A 21,205-nucleotide genomic window follows, 5' to 3' on the forward strand; every position below is an offset into this window, starting at 1 on the left:
ACTTATAATTTCGTCAGTTCCAAAAATCAAACCAAGGCTTAACGAAAAGTTAAAAGAGATAGCTGGTGGAAAATATAGAGTAAGATAAAATATTAAGTCCCGCCTTGGTTTCCAGCCTCCCCCCACCCATGAGGGGGGATTGTCGACTATCACGCGCACACCGGGCGCCTTTTTAGGCCTTCTTATAGTAAATTCCTTCTTGATACTGTCTAATGTGTTATACTATATTATAAGTCCCAAACAATAATATGAAATCTCATGACTTAGAGAGTTGTAAAAACGAAAGTAAATTAGAAAACCATGAAGTATCCGTTACGTTTTTAAACAATTGTACATTTACTCACACCATGGTCAACAAATTCAATTTATATGATTAAATTCAAAAACATTCACCACCACCACCACCACTACTACTACTACAACAGACGACTAGCATCATTCTAATAGTCCCATAATACAGTGTTGCAACATACATATATTGCATGCTAAAGTTTCTCAACTTTGTCAGGTTTTTCCTTATCATAGACCGATGTTGCGGCTTTCTTTGTAGAAAAGTAAGAGCTTTGCGTTTCAAAATCACTAGTACCGTGATATTATAATCACATTAGCTCATGCTATAGTTCTAACAGGGATAGATTTAATTTTAGAAGTAGGAATGGAGAACAGAGTAATCTGGGCGTGCGTCAAAGTCCCGGACCCCCTTCCACGGGACGGAGGGGTATGAAAGAAGAGGCGGGTCATAGCGACAGAGGTAAAAAGGAATTACGTATTTTTCGCCGTCCCCGTCAGCGACATCATCAAAACAGAGTTTAAGTAGGCCAATAAGATAATTTTTTTTCGTTACGTGTTAAAGGGAGGGGCTCTATACTGGGCTACGAGTCGGACGGATGTAAATACTAACTGTTCTCCATTACTACTTCTAAAATTAAATCTATCCCTGATTTTACATTTAAAAACTGGTCCAAGCAATTAAAAAACTGGTTTTGAAATAACGAAACGAAAAGCGAAAACGTTCAGCACCACTACCACCACGACGACTACGACGTACGCCTAGCATCAATCTAATAGCCCCACCGTGCATACGCAATAAGGCTAAAAATGGCGGGGGATTTTTTTTATTTCGTATTCAGCATAGTGAAAGATAAATAATAGGCATAAAATATATCGGATCGTTCTACGCAGCGTGGTGGATGAAAAATCAAACTTATTTTTTTGTATATTTCTATCGATAATGTTTTATATCGATAATTTTATCAGACTTCATATGTATATATATATACTGTTTGCACTTGAGAGAAAAATCGCGGCGCTCTTTTATCGGAGATTGCAAAGTTACCTTTGTTAGGAGGGATATATTTGCTCTGTGGGGCGCCCAAGTGTAAACACCTGCTTCACGAATGAATTCTCATTACGGCTATTCTCTTCCGCTGCATTACCCTTTTCCATAGGGGGCCCTACGATTAGATCACGAGAGCGTGTATACAGTATATGGAAAATAAGTATTCTTTCAAATAGATATATTTTTAGAATTTTTACTAAGCCTAAAATATGTTTTAATTGCGCATTTTGGGTGGTATTTTCACGTATACATAGTAGTTTTCAGTTTTAACAGAAGGAGATAATAGAAGAAGGATGACACTTTAGTTATATGTAACATGATTCTCTCAGGCTCATGCACCCTTTTAGTTTGCTCTCCTGCTCAACAAACTTCAGATGGTGAATTCTACAACTGTTTGTTTGGTACCAAATCCTCAGCAATCAACCCAGAAACCTTGATCATGAACCATCTATCTAGAAGGACCAGAAACTGGGAGGGTTTTTTTCGGCTTACAACGTCTGTGCGCAGTTGCTCGCTAATTTCGCCGGGTACGCGCACCGCGGTACAACGTAAACAAACGTGACGGTTTTGGGAAGGTATAAAATGTTTGTTTTTACATTTTAATTTCCTAGAATCACTTTGACAATTGCCAAACGCGCAAGTCTTTATTTTTCCTATTTTTAATTACTTTATTAAACTTTACTTTTAAATAGATGCAAAAAAATTAACATTAGTCCCAAGGCTTTGCGAAATGAGACCTTAAGCGGCCATTTTACTTGTTTACATTGTACCGTCTTTCTCCAAGACCTTGTCGTCTGCTAGCTTTTTTTTTTCTTTATTATTTTGGGACACTTTAGCAAGAAAACCTTAACATGGGATCCACCATTAAGATTCTGGTCCAATATAGAAAGTTCATGGTTAAGCGCTAATAGAGTAATGATGAGGGAACGATTTACATGGCGTATGTGATTCGGTTTAGTACCCTTGCTATAATAAATGTTAAGGGAAGAATCATGTTACTATTACCCCGGCGGTTTGTGGTACACTTCTCTCGAAAATAAATGTATTATATACATCTTGTTTTACCAAACCGTTGAAAGGCTATTGGTTCAGTTTGAATCATTACTTGACTCACAATTAAGGGCCTGATAACACTTCACTGAATTTGTAGTATTTTCTTCTTTTCTATATTTTGTGGATTTTGAAAATGGGGAGCTGCTATTATTTTTCAATATCTCCGTAAATTTGGTTTAGGACGAAGAAATTAGCTTGCAAAAGCGAAGCCATTAAAAATACTAGTACATACAGGGTGTTTCTGATAAGTCTAGCATAAATTAAGGGGGATGTCTTTGGACGATATTGAATGGAAAATGTAACTTCTATCTCCATTTTGCCACAATTAAGGGCCACTGTTTTCGAGTGTCCAAATAACATCCCCTTTAATTTATTCCAGACTTATCACAAACACCCTCCATATTAAAACAAGCCTCAAAAGCAAATTAATCATCCTATACATTTTACTACTCATTCAAATCTAAAATCGAAAACAAGAATTGAGAATAATATTTCTAAACACCTTCCACTAATCACGTAGCATTTAAACTTACATTCATCGAGACAACACTCATAATAATAATCGAAAACTTATCACCTAACAATCTATCACTATCATTTATTATTCGTACAAATGTCGAACAAAATTACAAGGCCGGATATTTTCCAATAATTTCGTTGTTACGGGGAGGGGGGGGGTTGTATTTCCCTTTTTGTTTACGTCAGTTGTCCTCCAAACAGCTACACTTTTAATGCATATACTTCTGACTTTCGTGCTGTATAATTCCGCTTAAAACACGAAATGTTAGAAATTTCAGTACAGATATCAATCGATAAACTTATTTTCTAGTTATTTGCAATCCTATAACTTTCTTATATCGCGTCTTTTAGTTGCTTGGAAGACACAAATATTTCACGCAATCTTTCCAGAAAGGAAAAAAAAAGTAATAAATAATTAGGCAAATGTTTCCATTGGAAACCAGGAGTGTGATGTTACACGCGAAAGTAAACCCAATGTTTTTACCTCTCCGAGTGATGATGAGGTCACGGAGAGGTATTACACTGGACGTGTCTGTGTGTGTGTGTCTGTCATCGCGATCGCAGTTGGCAAATTGGAGCAAACGTGTTCGCAGAAAGCAATTTTTGGCTTCTACTCCATTATCATAGTTAGGGTTAAGATTTACGCGGCGATCGGTTAGGGTTACGAGAAACATCTAGCCTCCCAATTTCAGGTAGGGCTTCCACCAAAGGTTCACGCAATTGCGAGTTTTCTTCTCATTTATTGTGAATCAATCGCCTTATAAATATCCTAAATTTCCAAAAATTGTTAAAGAGGCATACGCTTGAAATTAAACGTCAACAATAGCTATGTCTAAAATTATTTTGGGAATTAAGTTTCTTAAAACGATTTAAATAGAATCAAGGTAAGTTAATGACGATTAAAATTATATCAATTATATGTATTTAAGGAAACCTCTTAATTACGTCTCGACTCGGAGAGGTTTATTTTGGTTTCCCAACTTGTTTATTACTATTTTCTCGTTACTTAAAAGATATGGGACAGTGGGGCAACAGCACACGGGACCAAAGGGTCATTATATTTCTTTGAAGGAAAAGATCCCCTTTCTACACATTATATCTTAGAAGAACGGACTTTTTCTAAATATAAAAGGAAAAATATACATATTTTCCCCAAGTTTTGATAGCTTGGCCATGAAGATGCGACACATTTTTGCAAACTCCAATTTTCAAGTCAAAGGAGGAGTCACTGGACACATGTCCTATAAGAATTTTTTCTAATTCTTTTAAGGTATATATGTTAAATGGCCCTTTCCTTTAATTTAATCAGTTTAAAGTCTAAAATTCACTTTATTTATTCCAAATTCCATTTCAAACTTGTACAAGTTCTTGCATAAGTTTATAAGATATGTTCCATAAGTATGACTCTTACTATAGATAGTTTTCACACATGGAGGATTCATACCATTTACACCAGGAGGCCGGGCTATCTGGCGGACAAAAACCCGTCTGCTTTTGTCCTCCAGATAGCCCGGCTTCCTGGTGAAAATGGTATGAACCCTCCATGTGTGAAAACTATCTATACTTCGTAATTAATGCTAGAGACTTACAGCTCGAGCTAGTTCGAGACCGACAAGCGAGAATTGACTACACTCGGTTTTACAGTCACCATCTTCCTATTTAGTCTGTATTAAGCCTTTGACTGCGCACCAGCCACCAGGCATCGCTTTACCTCGAATCTATAACCTACGCGACTTCATGACAAGCTCCAGTTTGTAACCATAGCCAAACTTATGGAACAACATATCTTATTAACTTATGGTTCTTGTGAAATTCAATCTGCATGAAAGAAAGCACGTTCTTGACACCCTTTTTAGTTCGCAAGCGTGCAATTTTGTCTATTTTTATATTATTATTTAATTTTTATTTTATCGAAAACAGATATATTTTGTTGTTTTCTAATCCACTCAACGACACTCTGAACTACTTTTCAAACGATATATATAGATAAATAACACCGTTATCGAAAATCCAATCGCATTATTATAGTAGTGAAGTGTTGAAATACTGAAACTTTATCACACACGAAACGAGATACGCTTTGTTATATATTTTTACAACAAAAATGTTCGATAACAGTTGTAGGACCAAAAATCGGGGGGAAGGTTTGCCAAACGCCTAGTTAATAAAGTTCTTTTCGAAGGGATCAATAAAATCGGGGAAATATGAAGGCAAGAAGTGATATCTAGTTTATTAGGGAGAAGGTATAAATTCGCCATATTTCCAGCTTTATCTCCAGTCCAAACGTATAGTAGGTCCGCGGAGTTAATCCCCGCCGCCTCTAAATTACAACCAGCATCTCATTGGTTCTTGAGAACTGTGCACGTCAGCGCGAGGCGAATGACGAAAATTACGTGGTATTTTCCGACTGAGGAGAGGCAGCGAAATAGCCCGGCCTCCTTTTACGTCCCCCCTTGTATTTTGAAAGGGGGACTGGGACTATGGCGCGCGAATAGGGTGTTCCCGCCAGAGTAAAAAGGGGGAAGAAATAGGGGCGAAAACCGGTTTTCAGGGGATGTCAACATGGCGTCCTAACGTGGCCAGAGCGGGCAGCCGGCAAGGGGAGAGGAAAGGGGGAAGGCAACTTGACGTCACGCGCAAAGACCCTATACTTAGGCATCTTACACCTTCTCCCTAATAAACTAGATATCACTTCTTGATGAAGGGGAAAGGGAAGGAGATTGGGAAAGGAGAAAAATGATGGTTAATAAGCGCCAATGCGAGGGCACAGAAGAACGCTAGAGGAAAATGGACCAGGGGCAACTACGTAACTAAATGGATCGATTGGGATAGGAGAAATTTTGGTCCCCCTACCAATATCGATCAGATTTAGCTAGGGACCCCCCTAGAAAACATTTACATTATATATACCACCGTTCTATATTATATAACTTTGTAGACTGTCCTCTAAAGGCACTAGGCCTGCCTCGATTGACAAGCGAGCGATGGCATTTCGGGGTAGAGACATTCCCCTAGACCCCCAGGGCCCCTAAAACAAAATGTCAGCGACACAGGGATGATTTCGTATCTATTAGATAAGGTGAAGCCCCTTAATTGAAGTAGGATATCCAATTAATGCCTTAGTTTAAATATTCGAGGTTAAGTACCATATAGTTTTAAAATAAATGAATAAAATTACAAATATTTTCTAGTTCCTTGACTTGAATTTTAAGGGTTTTATAGGTACCGCCAAGAAGTAATATCTAGTTTATAGAGAGCTTTCAGTTGGAGGAGGGGCTGAGTCTCATGACATAATTTACGCTGCCATATTGGTGGGTTTAAAGCAGGAAAGAAGCTGAAACCACCCAATATGGCTACCAGAACAGCGGTAAGACTTGGGAGGGTGTGACGTACTATTATCCCAAGCTCTCTATTAGGGAGACGGTATAAATTCGCCACATTTCTAGCTCTTTATCTCCAGTCCAAACGTATAGTAGGTCCGGAGTTAATCCCCGCCTCTAAATTACAACCAGCAATCATCTCATTGGTTCTTGAAAACTGTGCACGTCAGCGCGACGCGAATGACAAAAACTACGTATTTCCGACTGAGGAGAGGCGAAATAGTCCGGCCTCCTTTTACGTCCCCCCCTTGTATTTTGAAAGGAGGACTGGGACTACGGCGCGCGAATACTTAGGCATCTTATACCTTCTCCCTAATAAACTATATATCACTTCTTGGTACCGCGGTAACCCTGATTGTACATCTTACCTTACTCCAAGATGTGGGTTTCGAGATATTGAATGTTTTACAGAGTAGCCAAACGTGGACATTTGTCATTTAAGAGTAACTCTCTTGTGAAGTCAAGCATTACGAGGGCCTTGGTTGGTGTCCCCCCCCCATTGATTATATTTTTAATCAAGATTAAACGAGAACGTTCAACGTATGCAAATGCTACGCTATTTCTGGCAGTACAATCAACAAAAGGGAACGCCCACTTGTGCCTGGTTGTTAGTTTTATACTCTATATAGACTTTGACTCGCTTTGAACGGCTTGGAAATCTAAATTATTACGCGAAACTGAGATTTAAAGGGCATTTTTGGTGTTTTCTAAGGCGCTCAGAGACTATAGAACTAGTCGATAAAAGAGACATTACTTTCAACCTTTCAAACTGAGTCATCACAATATGACAAAATGTTTTCGAAACTTTCACTAATGGTAATGTTATATTGATTCTGAGTTTTTTAATATTTAAAATTTTCACGGTTAAATGTAACACGCTTTTAAGGTAGATGTACTGATGACGTGTCGTAGATATTGATACGAAACTGGGATATCTTTAAGGATAAGAGTGAACTTTTAACCTTTGACATTCAAAGTTCAACGCTTTTTAAATATTAGAAATCAAATTTTAACTGCTTTTTAAAGTAGCTATATCCACACTTTGTGAAAATACAATGTAAGGAAATGAAAGGCGTCATAAACTAACCCGTTTACTACAACAATAACAATACTTGGGCTAAATACGTAAACTTGCGTACTTCGCGTATTGCAACAATAATAATAATAACAATGATAAAATTATTCTCCTACCAGTTGAGGCCGATACAAAGACTAAAGTTGACACAATCTTGTAGAAAATTCTTCGACGTCAAATTGGCAATCGCTTTAATACAGTCACTAAGTTTCTTGATTATAAATAATCTATAACTTGTTGAGATAAGACCGCAACGTTTACATCACTATGATTACGCGATGCCATTGAATACGAAAAGAGGGCCACTGGCCGAGGGTCACGACCCCCGCGGATAAAATTCAATCTTCTTTCAAGTACCGACACGGACTGACGCATTTTCATCAACCGGAGTTCTCTTTGAAAATTTGCGCAGCCTAAAATCTTAGACCTAAGGAGGCCGAGTTTTCTTTTCGAAGACCGATAATAGACTTTAAGACCGTGTTAAGCCTAGCCCCGATGGATGGACGTTGACTTTTACTATCTTTTTTTCCGCTCCCTTTTGATAGGCATCGTTCCGCCAAAATACACGATATACTCGGGGTAGTATTTTATACGAGTATGGTTTAAGTAATGCGGGGAAAGCCTGGAATATCGGTATACTGCGAGTATACGATACAACCGCGTCTCGGCTAAAAATCCCCCGTTTTTCGGCGGGAAGAACTCATTTCAGGGCGCGAAGGAACGCGGCGGGAACAATCGACCGTCCGCGGGAAGCCTCGCCAAACTAATCAGCTAGGCGATTGCGCCAAAAATCGATTACCAAGTTCAAAGTTGAAAGCTCATGCCGCCATCCGAGTGGGGAAACATTTATAAATTTTAATTTATTTTATTCCGCTTATTTCACATAATATTTAGTATTGTAAGTGAACAAAGTTTCACTGGCTTCGAAGCTCCACAAATACGCAGATGTATTAGATTGCAGATACTTTTAGAGCTCTAGGCTGACACTTTCGAGATAGGTGGCTTATGGCATGGCGTGAGTTATGTTGTACATCCATGCCCGCGAATTTCTAAATTTGGACTTTCATTCATAATAGCATAATATAATTGCTCATTCATAATGACATAATATAACTGCTCATTCATAATGACATAATATAACTGCTCATTCATAATGACATAAAACTGCTAATTCATAATGACATAATATAACTGCTCATTCATAATGACACAAAATAACTTGATAGTGATATAATGTAACTGCATGCTCATTCATAATGATAATGTATAACTGCATGCTCATTCATAATGATAATGTATAACTGCATGCTCATTCATAATGACATAATATAACTGCTCTTTCACAAAACTGCTCAATGCTGTTCTGGTTTTGGTATTAAGGTTTCCTACCTCACCAAAATAGTCTTTCTGCCTGAGCCCTGATAACAATCGACTTGTACAGTTGTAGAAGCTAGTAGTAGGGATGTCTGTAGATCAGTTTAAGCCCTGGCTTCAGCGATCCTTCAAACTACCGACCACTTCTAGACATGACATATGAATTAATTAGAAGTGCCTTTGAATGTTCTTCCTTTGACCAAAAATCATGACTGTTCTTCCTTTGACCAAAAATCACTTTCAATTATAATTTTTAAGGGCATAAAATTTGATACGCAGTTTTCCATTGCCTGCTCGCAATTTCCGACCATGGAGACCTCTGCTGTCATGCAATGCAAGAAATATCTTATTTTCACAGGAATAGATTTAATTTTAGAAGTAGGAATGCAGAACAGAATAATCTGGGCGCGAGTCAAAGTCCCGGACCACCTTCCACGGGACGGGGGGGGGGAGTATGGAAGAATCTAGGCGGGTCATAGCGACAGAGGTAAAAAGGAATTACGTATTTTTCGCCGCAACGTCATCAAAACGTAGTTTAAGTGAGCCAATAAGATTATTTAAACTTTTTGTTACGTGTTAAAGGGAGGGGCTATATACTGGGCTATGAGTCGGAATAACTGAAGTAAATACTAACCGTTCTCCATTCCTACTTCTAAAATTAAATCTATCCCTGATTTTCACAATAAAACGTAGTCCTTGGAGAATGCCTATTTAAAACAGCATAAATATTTATGGAAATGAAATAGTTCAAAGGGTTAATTAGGGACTATACGACATTTTATTGAATGTGTTCAATATTACGCTTACAATTATAATAATGAAAGAGACTAGACCTTTAACATTAAAAGAAACTTCTGACAAATACATTTTTTTTTAAGGTTATTCTTTTGTGTGACCCACCGATTAATTTAATCAGGGACGGACTTTTCAAAAAGTTTGGTATCTTTCGAAAATAAACGCTACATTTATTATCATGTTGTTATTATACGCGTTCTTCTGATACTTTGGCTTTATATTATTCATGGAAACACCAAGTTGCTTGTAATATATATAAAAAAAATCACAAAAAGATGATTTCCCAACGAGCTACTTATTCAAAATACCCTTTTCTACGTTCAGCTCACAGTCGGTTATTGTTACCAGTATTATTGTTATTACGTATTTTCAATCTCTAAACAGATCTACGGACTTCCACATTGAGTTTTATTATTTCTACACTTCGCATCCCCAAAATGCAAAATTTGAGATTGGAGAGCCTTTTTTTTTGTTTGCGTAAACATTCCGTTTATGAATTATTCGCCCTCCGTAATTCGCAGCCCCCGTTTAATTTAACCAGTGCAATTTTAAATAATTATGGGTTTTAAATAATTAAATGTATTTAAACGGTAGTCTTCTAAAAGATTAGATTACCGTTTGCGTTTGCGAGGAAAAAATTATCTATTTTATAGTTTATGATGATTTTTGTATCCTTTAGACTCTAAAATGTACTTTTGTTAAATAACAATTTAATTTACGAATATATATAGTTATTTAAGTAATTTTCTTTTAGTTTTAGCTCTAAAAATGGACATTTAAAAATGTTTTAAAATACCGGGAAATGCGTTGGCGAGAGTTAAAAATTACATGGACGATTTTATATATATTATTATTTAAACTTATTAGCTTTTTTTTTGTTTTAATAAATGACTGGATTGATTATATTAATTTACGTACGCAAAAGCCAAACCACGTTTTTAACGGGACTTTAAAATGGTTTCGCTAAAGCGTGGCTTTGGGTTTTTATTTGGCTTTACGAGAAATATTGACTACGTAAAAATTTCATATGTATCTTCTCTCTCAGAAAAATAATGATAAAAGGGTTTATTTTTTTTAAGAATTATAAACTTGAAATAAAATAAATTGATAAATTTAACTGTTAATAAAGTAAACATAGCATTAATTAACTAAAATTTTGCAGGATTAAAGAGTGATCTCGCCCTCCCCTCTCTTCAGAGATATCAAATAGTCCCGTGCGAGTCGCAATCTGTTTTCCTGGAAATTTCCGAGTGCTCGCGAGTCCTCCGCAAGGCTAGTAACACTACTCCATGAGTCCATTTTTTCCCCCTATGCTAGTCTTCTTTTTGTTATCTTTGAACAGGTCCATTTCTTCTTCGCGCGGGGTCAACTAAAGCAAGATACGCGTCTTTCGGTACCATAGGCGTTTAGCAGCGCATGATCGAGTACTACTAGGCTATATTTAACTACACAACGCGGACAAAGACTGATAGTGATATAGCTTTATTAGACATGCGCCATAACCTAAAACGTATTAATTGTACAGTCTGTGGCTGCGTTGTCATTTGTCATTGCAGGCGCTCTTACACAAGGCTAGCAAAGGCTAAAGTATAGGAGAGTGTCTATTAGTTCTTTTTTGGCCTTTCTGGCAATTTTTTTGGAAGAGCAGGTGGTTTTCTTCAAAATAGCCATATTGGGATTATAATTTTTTGAAAACAATTTTTTTATTTGTCATAAACTCAAATTATTTATTAATTTTTAGTAAATAAGGGTCTATTTTTTAGTAATTAAGTGACCATTATTAATTTAGATTCAATAGATCGTAAAAAATTTGGACTTCTGTTGGACTCGATTAACAATTATTGGCCTTTTTTGAGGACTCACGAGTACTGGGAGATTGGACTCGAGGACTCGGCGAGTCCAGTTGTCCACTATACCCACACTTGGACTCTCAACCTAAAAATTAGGACTCGCACGCCTCTAATATCAACCTTACTTTTCAAACTAGGAGTAAAACATTTGGCCCAATGCATCGAACTTGAAACCCTAGATGATTTTTGTTTAGGTAAATAATTGGGGCTTTTAAAAGTATCTCCCATAATTATCCCATGTAAAATTTCCATAAAAGGTTGGCACAGGATTCTTATTACGCTAAATCTAATTAAATGTAATTAATATTTAATACTTTTTAATTTTAAAATATATACGAGTATTTCTTCCCCCACTTGAGCAGTTTACTTAGATTTTAAAAGCCCCTAATTAAAACTTTAAATTAATAAACTAATATATATCAGAAGTAAATTAAATTTCAATGTAAGCGCTTTATACATTGACATAAGTTTATCATGCCTCTTAAGTTCACAAATATGGGTTAATTACAACTGGGCATCTTAGGCAGGCTACTGTGACGTCAGAACTGCTCGTATAGCGCTAAAATCCGAAGAAGAGAGAAAATTTTGAAATTTCTGTCGCGGTGCAGCTGCAGCCACCAAGCGGTCGAGACGATTACTAAATGGGTCACGTGATAAAAAATCATCCAATAGAATAAAGGAGATTTTTACGTTTCGTATAGGCAGGCATTGGGGGGGGGGACGAAGTTTACTTAAGCAACCCCAAATCCCTCTCTCTCTCTCTGGTGAGATAGAGGCGGTTTCAGTCCTGAAACATTCTAAAAGGGATAAAAGAAACGCTAGGCTAGGCAGTACAATTTTGTATTGAAGTTCAGGTGATAAATGATACGGAGAGAGTATAGGGTTTCATTAAAGGGGGAGCCAGACAAACACTATTGCCATAGGAGTAACAGCCATATCTCTACAACTTAAAGACATGATAAACTTATGATATTGACTAATCGTTAATAATAAATTAATTAATTAATAATCTTTTCAGCTAATTTGCTTCTACACGTAAAACATTAAAAGTTTGGGTATTTCAGAAAAAATAGAGATTAAGAGATTGCACAACTTAAGTTAAAACTTAATCAAATTAAGTTTAAATTAAAAAATTTAAAGAATTACCATTACCGTTACTTTTGTTTTGTTCGGCTTTTTCTGGACTAGCAAATAAACTTAAGATTTGGTATTTTGTTTTGTTCGTATTAAAATTCAAATTGATTAAACTTAAATTTAAATTTAAATAAAGTTTCGCTTTACCAACTTGTAACAGATCTTTAAAGAAATTTTAAACAATTTAATGAACTTAATTTAACGAGTGTGTGTAATGATAATAAATGACGAATGATTGTTACATCTTAATGAGCTAGATCTATTAATTAATATTAAAATAATTAATTAAGAGAATATTGAACCTTAATTATCCGAAACTCGAGACGCCCTTAAAGCGTGAGTAATGTCAGCGAGTGGACCTCTTTTATAATCTCTGCACGGTCCTTTCGCTAGAGATTCTCTATGCCCCAAATTTTTAGCGTCAGGACCTTTATGAAGGGATGGATCAGCTCCTCTGCGATTTTTTGCATCAGCTCCCACCCATGGAACGTAATCTTTCCTGTAATGTATTTTCAAAAATTTAATAACTATCGAATTTTTAATCAAACCACACTTCAAAAATGGGCCTAAGTTAATGAGTCATTAAAGGAAAAGTTCAGGTAACATAACATTATTATAATGTAGGGTTCATACAACTTTTGGAAAAAAATTTCCCTGAGATTTCCAGGTTTTCCCCCATATACTTCCCTGAGTTTTCCAGGTTTTTTCCGTATATGGATCAAATGTTATCGAAAGAGAGGCAAATAGGACTGTAACATACTCGAAGGACATCCCCGTATCTCTAGTAGAACCACAGTTATGAGCCTCCAAAGTTGGGTGTAATGTTAATCCTATGGAGGGTATGTTTATGAACATTTTGCTTAATTACTCGGCCCCTGTTTGTCGTAGCCCTAAGTTTTTAGTATGCTTGGATGGGGGGCAAATAGGACTATAACATACTAAAAGGGCATCGCCGTATCTCTAGTAGAGCCAGAGTTACAAGCCTCCAAAGTTTAGTGTAATGTTAATCCTTTGGAGGTAATGTTTATGAACATTCTGCTTAATTACTCGGCCCCTGTTTGACACAAATTTCCCTGAATTTTCCCTGAGGCTTTTGTCAACTATTTATTTCCCTGATTTTCCAGGTTTGTATGAACCCTGATTATACCTCAAAAGAACGGTCTTTTTCTAAATATAAAAGGAATCAAACATTTAAAAAATAATAATTAGCATTTAATTAGTCTTAAAAACGAGGAGTACTGCGCCATCCGCCATTGGTTTAGCGGAGTCTGCTAGCCCGAACCTTTTACGCCTATGGGATTGGTTGAATTCTCACAGACTGAGAGGTATGGTAGGTTCGATTTAGCAGACGCCACTAAAGCAATGGCGGGCTTGGTGGATGGCGAATTCAGGGCTGATACTCAGAGCTCGCCTGGATTTTAGTTGAAATAGTAACCAACTAATTTGAAAAAAGTAACTTAATAGTAACTAAATAGTAACTTAATTTAAATATTTAACATGCACAATTGAAGTAAAACTCAGTTTAAAATTGTACACACAGGTGTTTAATACTTTAGGGTAGCCTAACCTAACCTATAGAGTAATGGCACCTACTTGCCTTTGACTGTATTAAGCTCTATGGGTAGTTAACATGGAGTGCCACTACTCTATTCGGCCTAACATTAAACATCAATATTTTGGAAAAGGTGGCAATTCTTATGAGGGATAAGACTTTTTTTTTTTTTTGGAAATTTGAAAAAAGCGGCGGCCATTTTAGATCTAAATTTTACGCTCTATCGAATGGTGTGCTTGATTTTGCTCTAAAATGATTTTTGACCTTATTCACTCATACCGAAATTGTACCCTGACTTGTAACCATTCTGTAACTAGAACCGCTCTTGAAAAACTAGCAGACTGCGCGAAAGCCGAAAAACGTACTAAACGGCCTCGGCCCCCTGGCTACGGTAACGCGCTGGCAGGCGCGGCTGGTCCTTCAGCTGCAGCATAGCCCATTCGATCACACAGGCAGATTTTTAAAGGGGCTGGAAATAATACGGCTACCTCGATGGGAATAAATGTCTGATCGTTTAAAAAAATTGCTTTTTAGTTTTTTCACCCTTCATTCACTCGGAAATTATAAGGAAAACATATTTTTTTAAGAGATGGCCTATCAAATTTTAAATTAATCAACTTTTAGTAACCAAAATTCAAAAAAAGTAACTTTAAGTAACCAATTTCAAAAATAGTAACTTTTAGTGAAAAAAGTGACTCAGTATCAGCCCTGCGAATTACTCCTCGTTTTTAAGACTAATTAAATGCTAATGATTTTGTAATAAGAGATCATATACTCTTTTTAATATTTGATTCCTTTTATAATTAGAAAAAGGCCGTTCTTTTACTACATAATGTTACGTTACTTGACCTTTTCCTTTAAGGAAAAGGAACGAAGAAGATGACTTTGAAAGGAACGTACAATCTTGAAAGGGAAGATTTAAAATTTCTGACGTACAGTAGTAAATCTTCGCAGGGGCCTTTTCTCAAGGACGAATCTGGACCTTTAGCTTTTACTCTATAAGCGGAAGTGTAGCCGCCTCCACTTTGCTCCTCCGAAGTGTTTGTTGAACGAGTGATCTTCATGATATCCCTTTTGAACTTGCTTCTTTGCTTACCTTCCGATTTTGGAGTCGGAACATCCCTTCAATTGGAAAACAAAACATTAAACTGAACTGCGCTGAAACGAAAAGCAGGGTTCGTACGAAATTTTTACATTGAAAATCCCTGACCCTTCCAGGTTATCCCTAACCAAATTTTCGCAATATCCCTGACCATTTTCAGGGTTCATACAACTTTTGGAAAAAAAAAAAAATTTCCCTGAATTTTCCCGTATATGGAGTATCCTATGGATCAAATGTTAACGAAAGAGGGGGGGGGGGCAAATAGGACTATAACATACTCAAAGGGCATCACCGTATCTCTAATATAACCAGAGTTATGAGCCTCCAAATATAGTGTAATGTTAATCCTATGGAGGGGGTATGTTTATGAACATTCTGCTTAATTACTCGGCCCCTGTTTGTCGTAGCCCTACGTTTTTAGTATGGTTGGATGGGGGACAAATATGACTATTACATAATCAAAGGACATCCCCGTATCTCTAATATAACCAGAGTTATGAGACTCCAAAGTATAGTGTAATGTTAATCCTATGGAGGGTATGTTCACGAACAATTTTCTCAATTACTCGGCCCCTATTTGATGCAAATTTCCCTGATTTCTCTGACTTTTACTAAAAATTCTAAATTTCCCTGAGTTTTCCCTGAAGTTTTTGTCAACTATTTATTTCCCTGATTTTTCCCGGTTTTCCCGGTTTGTATGAACCCTGATTTTTAGGTATTTACCTGAGTCCACTTCTCACACCCGCCTCATATTTAGCTTAGCCCGAAGTATGGTTTGATATACCAAACAAAATCCGTGACATATCCCTGACTTTTTAGGAAAATGTTTTAAATCCCTGACTTATTCCTCTATTTTCCATATCCCTGACTTATCCAGGTTCCGTACGAACCCTGTACTAGTTTATTACGTACTTTGTTATTGAGATTTCAAGGTCCGCATCAGAAACTTCAACAGTCACTGGTGGCGCAACTCCTTCGATATCTTCTTTATCAAAAGAAACTTTGGTACCGTCTTGAATCGGAATAGTTGGGCTGACACTCGTTGATGTTGTTGGGGCGGTTTCTTCAGCGGAAACGGTAATAGCTGGAGCACTTTCCGAGGTAGGGAATTTGTGACTCGTCCTAGGAGATTCCAACACACGGATTAAAAATAATTTACTATTACTACTATAAAATACACGTAATTGCCATTACATTTCAAAAACTAAGAAAAATTAAAATTAAAATAAATATGTTTGTTAATTTTAATACGTAATCGGTAATCCGTAGATAGTTAGTTATTGATAAGAAAAATATTAAAACCACTCGCAAAAAACGAACGTTACTTTCTGTATTAACGATGATTTTAGATAAAAGGCTAGCGGCGCCCCAAGCCGTGCATCATTAGATAAGATTAAAAATCGTCATCGCGTTAGTTAGTTACTCGTTAAAGCCACGTACAGCATAAGCTAATTAAAATTAGCCAGGCACCAAGCGAGATTATAAGAAAATTAATTATCGAGTGAAGAGTGGGTGCCATTGGCCAGAAAAAAAAAATATTGGACACTTAACATTTAGTGAATAGCGAACGTTGTGCTTTAGTGACTTTTTTTGTTAATTACTTTATTAAATGCAATGAGGATTTGGATTCCCCACGACCTATAAGTAAGAGCCTCAATTCCTCATCCTTAAGCCTGATCCACCTGATTAATCCATTTAACCACAAATAAAAATATATTTTTCTAACTTAAACCTTAAACGATTCTCTCTCAGAGGCTGAAGTATTTCTTACCCATCCATAGGAGTCATTGCTTTCAAGAACGAAATGGCTCTTTCTTCATTATAGTTACTGCTATCAAGGGCCATATTAACTAGCGTTTTAGAAACAGCTGGAAATTGTTCTTGAATGCGTGCCATTACTGGAATAAAATCTATTAGTTTAGAAAAACAAATTTGAACCCTATCGAAACTAACATAGCTGTTTATCAGAAATGCTGGGAGGTCCAACAATGACAGGACGGTCTGGTTTTTTAGGACGCGATTCTTCGGCATTAGGTTTAGGCTGTTGATTGGCATTTGGACGAATAATTGGAGTATCACGTTTCTTATATCCCATGGTGGACAGACGGTTAGACGCTTCATAGGCATTGTTATCGCAACTTTTAAGAGTTGAAAGATCAAATAAGTAATTGCGAAACTCATCCCTTTCTTAAATGTACAATTTACGAACTTGTATAGGATGTCAAAAAGAACCGCTTCATCAGCTTCGGGAAACACTAGTTTAAGGTATCGTAATTTCATCTTGGGGGAACTGGGTGTAGTTGTTGGAAATCTATTTCCTTTCCAACTACCTGATACCAGAGACGCGATAATCTCGTGTTCCTGATTGTTAAACCTGAGAGTAGCGTATTCAAAGTTTCAGTAATGGTAGAAGACTAATCAGGGTTCATACAACTTTTGGAAAACAATTTTCCCTGAGATTTCCAGGTTTTTCCCCATTTACTTCCCTGAACGTCCCAGGTTTTTTCCCATTTACTTCCCTGAGTTTTCCAGGTTTTTTCCCATATACTTCCCTGAGCTTTCCAGGTTTTTCCCATTTACTTCCCTGAGCTTTCCAGGTTTTTCCCCATATTCTTCCCTGAGTTTTCCAGATTTTTTCCCATATACTTCCCTGAGTTTTCCAGGTTTTTTCCCATATACTTCCCTGAGCTTTCCAGGTTTTTCCCCATATACTTCCCTGAGCTTTCCAGGTTTTTCCCCATATACTTCCCTGAGTTTTCCAGGTTTTTCCCCATATACTTCCCTGAGTTTTCCAGGTTTTTTCCCATATACTTCCCTGAGCTTTCCAGGTTTTTTCCCATTTTCTTCCCTGAGCTTTCCAGGTTTTTTCCCATTTTCTTCCCTGAGCTTTCCAGGTTTTTTCCCATTTACTTCCCTGAGCTTTCCAGGTTTTTCCCCATATACTTCCCTGAGTTTTCCAGGTTTTTCCCCATATACTTCCCTGAGTTTTCCAGGTTTTTCCCCATATACTTCCCTGAGCTTTCCAGGTTTTTCCCCATATACTTCCCTGAGTTTTCCAGGTTTTTCCCCATATACTTCCCTGAGTTTTCCAGGTTTTTCCCCATATACTTCCCTGAGTTTTCCAGGTTTTTCCCCATTTACTTCCCTGAGAATTCCAGGTTTTTCCCGTATATGGAGTATACTATGGAGCAAATGTTAACAAAGGAGAGGGCAGCAAATAGGTCTATTACATAATCAATGGACATCTCCGTATCTCTAATGTAACCAGAGTTATGAGCCCCCAAAGTATAGTGTAATGTTAATCCTATGGAGGGGATGTTTATGAACATTTTGCTGTTTGACGCAAATTTCCCTGAATTTTCCCTGAGGTTTTTTTCAACTAGTTATTTCCCTGATTTTTCCAGGTTTTCCAGGTTTGTATGAACCTTGGGACTTGGATTTAGAGGGCATAAAGTTGTTACTTTTTCACCAAACTCCTAATAGAATCAATATCAACATTAGGAAAGTAACCGTGAAGTTTGTGGACGAGGGCTTCATCCGCTGTCGGAGGAAGTGGTTCAACCATTTGCTAAGAATAAGAGGGATTGTTAACTATAGAGTCTAGGCTTTAAATGTAGAAAAATTGATCAGTTAATATTGTTAGTATCTACTTCAACTCTGTGAAGCTTAGGGGTAACTTGTTCGTGAGCAGTTGGATGAATCTGAGCTCTGGGATGACCCTCAGCCATCAGAGCGCTTATCACAACAGTTTCACGATTATGGTACCTTCACGAGGTAACCAAGGATTGTTAGTAAATAAAACAAAACACATTTAAACAGGATTAAGACATTACTGTTTTAAAAACTGCCAAATATGGCCCTCTTCGACAGATGGAAATTGTAGGCATAGCTTCATTAAAAGTCTCTCATCAACTTGAACACTCATACCATCAGGCTATGATATATTCAGAACATATTAGTACAATTCAAATGTCTCTTTTTAAACATTGGAAAATTGTTTAGGGTCAACGTGGCATGATTCATGCAAAAGTGCAAAGGTCACCTTAAAGCGTATAGGTGTTCTGGGAGTACCGTAATATGGCGTGTACACTCCCTGCATTAGCCATCCAAGAAAGCGAATAAAAAGCGATATTGTTTGTTATATAAGTTGATGACGATTGAAAGAGCGTTACACAGGGTTCATACAACTTTTGGAAAACAAATTTCCCTGAGATTTCCAGGTTTTTCCCCATATACTTCCCTGAATTTTCCAGGTTTTCCCTGTATATGGAGTATCCTATGGAGCAAATGTTAACTAAGGGGAGGGGGGGGGAATAGGACTATAACATACTCAAAGGACATCCCCGTATCTCTAGTAGAACCAGAGTTATGAGCCTCCAAAGTTTAGTGTAATGTTAATCCTACGGAGGGGATGTTAACGAACATTTTGCTTAATTACTCGCCCCCTGTTTGACGAAATCCCAAGTTTTTAGTATGGTTGGATGGGGGGCAAATAGGACTATAGCATACTAAAATGACATCCCTGTATCTCTAATATAACCAGAGTTATGAGCCTCCAAAGTTGGGCGTAATGCTATTCCCATGTAGGGGCTGTTTATGAACATTTTGCTTAATTACTCCGCCCCTGTTTGACGCAAATTTCCCTGATGTTTTTGTCAACAATTTATTTCCCTGATTTTTCCAGGTTTTCCCTGTTTTCCAGGTTTGTATGAACCCTATACAACTGGCTTATTAAAATATAAGCAAAAGGTCACCTGTGAAGGTGCATTGTTTGAAGTCACGTTAGCAGTTGGAGCGGTATAATGTACTGGACTGAAATATGAGGGATATCCCTGTTGCGAAATTAAAAGCGAAAAAGAAAACGTATTTTACGCATTTGGGTCTACTTTGGGTTAAATATTTTTATAAAAAAGTAAAACTAGGTTCGTAAAAATGAGGTCGACTCAGAATGGATCTTAATCACCTTTCGAGCTCCTGAGGGTGACTTTCCGATCCCATACAGATAATATTTTGCATATGAACCCTGGTTAGTTTACGGGAGAGATAAAGGATTGGAAAAAATGCGGTTATGGGCAAGTGCGATGCGAGGGCCATTTTTATAAGCAAATTAAAGCAAACATTCATTTTTTAAAGCATTATATTGAAGATTTAAATATTATTTTTGGGGTTAAATAGTTATTACGTAATAAGTTTAGTTATTAACGAGATAGAAACTAGGTTTGTTAATGCGTACTTGTTGCACTTGAGGGTGAAGCGTACGAGGATCTTCCCACGTTGTTGTATGTTCAGCGTGATTGATGAAGTAACTTGAGACAACATTGGTCACGGTGTCTATTAGTTTCTAACTTTGATTGTTAATCGTCTCGAGAAACGTGACTTACTATCTTCCAGTGCGAGGATCCAATCTGCTTTCCCAGCCAGAAGGAAGTGTTTCATTTGGACGTTGAGGATGGATCGATGCCATTTTGCAAATTGGAGTTTATTGTTTTATAGGTTTTTTAGAACTGACAAACATTCACTGTAATTGTTGCGAAAGATATATTAATATCGTTTCCATTCACGAGAATGTTATTTGAATATGAAAAACAAAATACGCAATGCAAGGATTACGAAAATTTAAAATGTTGACATTTGCTAAGCCTTGTCTAAAATGGCCTAGAGAGATTAAGAGAACTGTTAAGTTTTAATTTTTATCTCCATACAGCAATTTAAACCACATTTTTCCTTAACTAGTCAATAACCAAATTGTATTCGTAGTAATATTACAAACAATAAGTCTAAACAAGGTCTAAACATGATTAAAAAAACAACTTACTTATTTCTTGAAAAACAAGTCTTTCGGCACGAAATGAAAACAAAAATGGCGTCCCGGGTTGGCGATTCAAGTATAAGGTTTTTGCGCCAATTGCCATGGTAACTTGTCTACTAATTAGGACCCATCTTAGCCTTCCATTGTACTGACAAGAGACATTGTCCACGTAGAAATCTGTAAATAAACAACACGAGTCACACGACCCCATTAAATTTAAACT

At 37.0% G+C, this 21,205-nt stretch overlaps 2 protein-coding genes across 5 annotated transcripts in view; both read right to left on the minus strand.

Annotated features, from left to right (window-relative positions):
- The window catches only part of LOC149661126 (uncharacterized), a 70,629-nt gene extending 62,300 nt beyond the window's left edge, over window positions 1-8,329 (minus strand). Inside the window, exon 1 of the mRNA XM_089842520.1 lies at window positions 7,483-8,329. The gene's annotated coding sequence lies outside the window, so the exon portion shown is untranslated. The remainder of the gene's footprint in view (window positions 1-7,482) is intronic.
- A 1,166-nt stretch (window positions 8,330-9,495) lies between these two features.
- LOC149661127 (uncharacterized) lies at window positions 9,496-21,076 on the minus strand. 4 transcript variants are annotated; one of them, XM_089842528.1, is made up of 15 exons: window positions 20,989-21,076; window positions 20,555-20,691; window positions 20,407-20,479; window positions 20,137-20,196; window positions 19,928-20,005; window positions 19,216-19,266; window positions 19,007-19,107; window positions 18,824-18,938; window positions 18,635-18,741; window positions 17,383-17,547; window positions 17,127-17,311; window positions 16,945-17,071; window positions 16,086-16,295; window positions 15,008-15,193; window positions 9,496-13,018 (listed from the first exon to the last, which is right to left on the minus strand). In XM_089842528.1, exons 2-15 carry the CDS (start codon window positions 20,635-20,637, stop codon window positions 12,823-12,825), a joined length of 1,737 nt encoding a protein of 578 aa, XP_089698654.1. In that variant the 5' UTR covers window positions 20,638-20,691; window positions 20,989-21,076; the 3' UTR covers window positions 9,496-12,822. The 4 variants fall into 4 exon arrangements, with proteins under 4 accessions (XP_089698654.1, XP_089698653.1, XP_089698655.1 ...); XM_089842527.1 differs by having other exon boundaries at window positions 14,972-15,193; XM_089842529.1 differs by lacking the exon at window positions 20,137-20,196 and having other exon boundaries at window positions 14,972-15,193.
- Window positions 21,077-21,205: the final 129 nt, after the last annotated feature.

This window comes from Phalangium opilio, unplaced genomic scaffold (genome assembly GCF_054372755.1).
Source record: "Phalangium opilio isolate 3A_F unplaced genomic scaffold, DU_Popi_V2 ptg000070l_1, whole genome shotgun sequence".
In the NCBI taxonomy this organism is placed as follows: domain Eukaryota; kingdom Metazoa; phylum Arthropoda; class Arachnida; order Opiliones; family Phalangiidae; genus Phalangium; species Phalangium opilio.

What these genes read in the sequence shown, in the direction of transcription:
- LOC149661127 (XM_089842527.1), bottom strand. Translation starts at nt 20,637, where the DNA reads ATGGCATCGATCCATCCTCAACGTCCAAATGAAACACTTCCTTCTGGC. An exon ending in GATCCTCGCACTGGAAGATA is followed by an intron (nt 20,480 to 20,554) that starts GTAAGTCACGTT and finishes TGTTGTCTCAAG; the next exon opens with TTACTTCATCAATCACGCTG. An exon ending in GCAATGACTCCTATGGATGG is followed by an intron (nt 16,296 to 16,944) that starts GTAAGAAATACT and finishes GGAATCTCCTAG; the next exon opens with GACGAGTCACAAATTCCCTA.